The sequence below is a fragment of the Vitis riparia genome, chromosome 13, assembly GCF_004353265.1.
Source record: "Vitis riparia cultivar Riparia Gloire de Montpellier isolate 1030 chromosome 13, EGFV_Vit.rip_1.0, whole genome shotgun sequence".
In the NCBI taxonomy this organism is placed as follows: Eukaryota; Viridiplantae; Streptophyta; class Magnoliopsida; order Vitales; family Vitaceae; genus Vitis; species Vitis riparia.
In genome coordinates this window covers 13,798,802-13,802,933 of record NC_048443.1, presented here as the reverse complement: position 1 = coordinate 13,802,933, position 4,132 = coordinate 13,798,802, and the positions used below count along the sequence as shown (strand labels likewise).

At 33.8% G+C, this 4,132-nt stretch overlaps 1 protein-coding gene across 2 annotated transcripts; it reads left to right on the top strand.

Moving 5' to 3' along the window:
* Nucleotides 1–1,728: 1,728 nt before the first annotated feature.
* LOC117928010 (ubiquitin-like-specific protease 1) lies at nt 1,729–3,351 on the top strand. 2 transcript variants are annotated; one of them, XM_034847750.1, is made up of 5 exons: nt 1,729–1,892; nt 2,516–2,608; nt 2,696–2,836; nt 2,961–3,021; nt 3,121–3,351. In XM_034847750.1, exons 1-5 carry the CDS (start codon nt 1,794–1,796, stop codon nt 3,180–3,182), a joined length of 456 nt encoding a protein of 151 aa, XP_034703641.1. In that variant the 5' UTR covers nt 1,729–1,793; the 3' UTR covers nt 3,183–3,351. The 2 variants fall into 2 exon arrangements, with proteins under 2 accessions (XP_034703641.1, XP_034703640.1); XM_034847749.1 differs by having other exon boundaries at nt 2,921–3,021.
* The last annotated feature ends 781 nt before the right edge of the window (nt 3,352–4,132 follow it).

Sequence of the window (4,132 nt, the reverse complement as noted above, 5' to 3'; positions counted from 1 at the left end):
ATATTTAATTTCTTTACTTATGTATTTGTTGGAAATTATATTAATGTAAACATGTTTGATGTTTGTGTATCTTTTCAGTTATATCTTCAGACTCGATGCTCCCCCGAGCGAGTGATTAGAGTGATTGAAAAATTAGAACCAAAGCAAAAGGCAGCCATAGAAGAAATAGGATTTGGTAGCCTCTTGCAACTTCGATGTAGGAAAATTGATCATGGGTTATGTCTTTGGTTGATAAATAGTTTTAATCCGAACACTTATATCTTAAAGTTGTATAATACTTGTATCAAATTATCCCCCATTGATGTTGAATTTATTATGGGATTGAGGGCAAGAGGGTTCAAGATTGGCATGAACAAAGATGTTAGCCATAAGAATGATTTATGTAAAAAATATTGTGATAAAAAAGGGCGATTGCCATTAGTGATGTTAGAAAATCAAATTAGGGAGGATAAAGAGGGTGGAAACGATTTTAAAGTTCGTTTTGTATTATTTGTGTTGGGTGCATTATTGTGCCCAACAATGAAGCTTTTTGTGAATCGTTCTTTCTTACATCTTGTGGAAGACATCGATTCAATAAAGAAGATGAATTGGGCAGAATTTGTGTTGTCCTATCTTGTGCACGGGATTGAAGAGTTTAAGAAGAAACAACAAAGTGGGGTTTCCGGTTGCTTATTGTTTTTAATGGTAATGTCCTTGTAATTAATTTACATCATAGTGAAATACGATTTTGTTTTAATATAATTTATGAACTAACTATATATCTATGTCAAATATACTCGTAGTTATTCTACCACGAGCATATATCGTTTGAAGAGAAATTTCTACCGCTTTATACTCGACCTTCTCCTCGGATTACTGCTTGGGGAGATGATGAAGTATTGGACAGGAAACGAAGATTGAAAAAACTTGGTGGATATGCAAATGAGAATGTAAGTTATAGTTTTGAAAGTCGTTTACTATTTATTTAAGTTTTTAGTGGTTTAAAATCTGATATGTAGTATATTTTGATGAATATATTGTAGCTCAAAATATGGGTGATAGAAAATGAGATAAGGGATTGCGTTGATGGAAATGCAACGACAATGGCGAGTGAGAATGAGGACGATGAGAAATTTGTAATCAATCAAAACAAAGATGTTATTAAACGAGTAAGTGTTTTACAATATTCTTCGTGACTATCTATATTAGCATTGAAGCTTTGTATTATGATGTTATTAATCACGTTCGTATATATCACTAGGTTGATGGTGGGAACTTAATGGAGATGGATAAAACCTTTCAACAATTAAAGACACATCTAATTGATATGGCTTATGGTGCAAGTAGTAGTAGTTGTGATCAAATTTTGGCTAAATTTGAGGAGAATTATACTACAGTGAAAGGTCTCTTCCTTAGGTCAAGCGGAAAACCTTTGAGAATTCACGAGGAAGGAACGAAGAATGACATGCTCCCATGCGAGAGAAGTTTGGAAGATACGAACAATATGAATGTGAATGAACATTATCTTCACACTTTGTCAAATGAGAAGTTATGCACCGAGGACTTGAATGAAAAGAATGAAGATGCATGTGCTACATCAATTGAAGTGCATATCATTCCAGACGAAAATGAAAATATTTTACCACTTCCAATCAAAAGGAGTAGAAGAGATTATGGAAAGGTATGTATCATATAAAAGAAAAAATTATTTTCTTTACAACTACTTAACCATTACATAGTAAATAGATGTATATTAATTGCATTTTCCATTTTAGGAACCATTACGAGCACTATGTGGTTATCCTAATCATGTCATGAAAACACGTTCATCAAGGGAGAGGAAACCAAGTAAATTCAAGGTCTCCCCGTTTGTACACAAATTAAGGAAGATGGTAAAACACGAAGCATCAGAGGTATAATACAAATAGTTTAATATCATTGTTCTTATTTTTGATACTTAACATATATAGTTAATAATTATGTCTTGTTTTCGATTTAGTCAATCCCCATGTCCATTCGTGAAGACGTGGTGGATACTCAATCATTCAATGTACTTCAATCTCTTGTCGCTGATTATGTTTTCAATAGAGCATTGTCAAAAAGGTTTGTCGTGTCTAGAACATTCATAGATGTGTTGTTACAATTTTAGCCTTCATATGCTTCCAATTTATTCAAGTTTGTTTGAACATATTATTATTTTAGTGAGGTTCTTGTTGACTTTGGTCATGAACATGGAGTTCGTGGAGATTTTCACTGCTTACGTCCTAGACAAAATTTGTTCGATGTTGTAAGTACCTACTTCATTTATATCAAATGCGTGCTATATTAGTTAAATAAATTTATTGAAGTTATTGTTCAACAACAGGTAATAAATCTAGAAGCCTCAAAGCTAAATTATTTTGAAAGACAATTCATAGGCATACGAAGTATAAGATGCTATCTTCCCACGACATTTTCAGTAAGCTCATATTTCTCTTGTTGTTTACTTACATATTAAGTACAATATACTAATGTTCGTATTATGTTTTCTTATTAGCAAATGATTTTGTGCGGGAGTCCTCATCCTTTTTTCGATAGAAAAACATCCATCGTGAGTAAGTACATTAGCGAATTGGATGATTGCGAGAAGGTTAGTAATTATTTGTAATGTTTTCACCTATAATATACTATATTTTTTGTGGCCCAAGTCATATATATTGTTTTCCTACCTTTACAGCTATTTATTCCAATGCATGACGATTGCCCTGGTCATTGGTATCTGTGCATCATTGACTTCAAAGACTTTGATATCCAAATTTTGGATTCATTACGATCGAAGAGTCGGGACGAGTTCCGGTTTAAGAGTGTGAAAAAAGTGGTATGCTTTCTCCTTTTTGTTTTCCTTTTTATTTGGTTTTTTTTTTCTCTTCTATATTTATTAACCACTTTCAAAATAAATTAGGTTGAATTTTGTCAAACGTTCTTCAAACTGTATGACATAGGGAAAGATGTCTTCCAATTCTCCATTGATTGGGCTCCTTCGATTCCAACCCAAGATAATGGGTTAGTATGAATACATAACTCACATTAATATTCTTTTTTCTGATGTATAATTAGACAACCATTCAATAAGTTGTTTTGCTTTTCTTTTCTCTTTCTTAGGTGGGACTGTGGAGTGCATGTCATTAGACATATGCAGAGATTCAAAAATGGTGATTCGATGACGAGATCCGACTTTTGTAATTCCGTTAAAATACGTCGAGAAATAGCATGTGATTTAGTTTTACACGAGGGAAATAGAGAAAAACAAACCATTGTGGCTATTGTTTGTACAAAGACGTCGACACGAGCAATGAAAAAATTATTATTATGATATTTGTTATTTTTCTAATATTTATCATTTCCATCTCCACATATGGTCATGTTTATTGGGAAGTTGTGAGATTCGATGACCATACATTATTAATGATTAAGTCCATTTTATTTGACTATCCAAATACTCTTCTTTCAATATGGTAGGCAAAATGAAATTGTAATATATTGGTATCATTCATGTTCGACATGTGTGATTTGTACGATCTTTAACCTAATCAGATTTGTAAATATTCATTTATCTATGCTAAAAATATATAGTTAGTACATTAGTAGACCAGTTGATGAATGACATTCAGCCGTAAGAACTAGTCCAACGATTTAGCTAAGTCCACTTTTCATAGGCATACGCATTATGCCTACCGGTTGAGAACATTCCTCATATTGATAATGACCCTATGGATGCAGTGTGAACTCATTCAGGATTTGTCCCAACCACCTCAAACAATTTGGATGCAGAATGACCCGGTGTCGGCGTTCAATTGAGTGATTGAAGATTTTTCTAAAGGGAGTGACCAATTTTTTGAGTTGTGGAAAGCGGTTGATCAATGAAGAAATTGTCTCAACCGGTTGACGAATGATTGACCAGTGGGAACGGGTTGACAATATAGCAAACTGGTTGACGGATTTTCTCAATGGGTAGATCGTTTTTTAACCAGTTGCAATCGGTTGAAGATGGGTATCAACCGAGTGAGGAATTTGCTCATCCGGTTGAGGGTTGTTTTAAGTTCATGAAACCGGTCGACCTACCCGGTCGACCGCATGTACCAAACGGTTGAGTCAATTTCCACCAGTGTCAACC

Bases quoted from the DNA above. Each gene is read 5' to 3' on its own strand.
- LOC117928010 (XM_034847749.1), top strand. From the start codon at position 1,794: ATGAAAACACGTTCATCAAGGGAGAGGAAACCAAGTAAATTCAAGGTC. The intron at 2,609-2,695 runs GTTAGTAATTAT...CTACCTTTACAG, and splicing joins AATTGGATGATTGCGAGAAG to CTATTTATTCCAATGCATGA. The intron at 2,837-2,920 runs GTATGCTTTCTC...AAAATAAATTAG, and splicing joins TTAAGAGTGTGAAAAAAGTG to GTTGAATTTTGTCAAACGTT.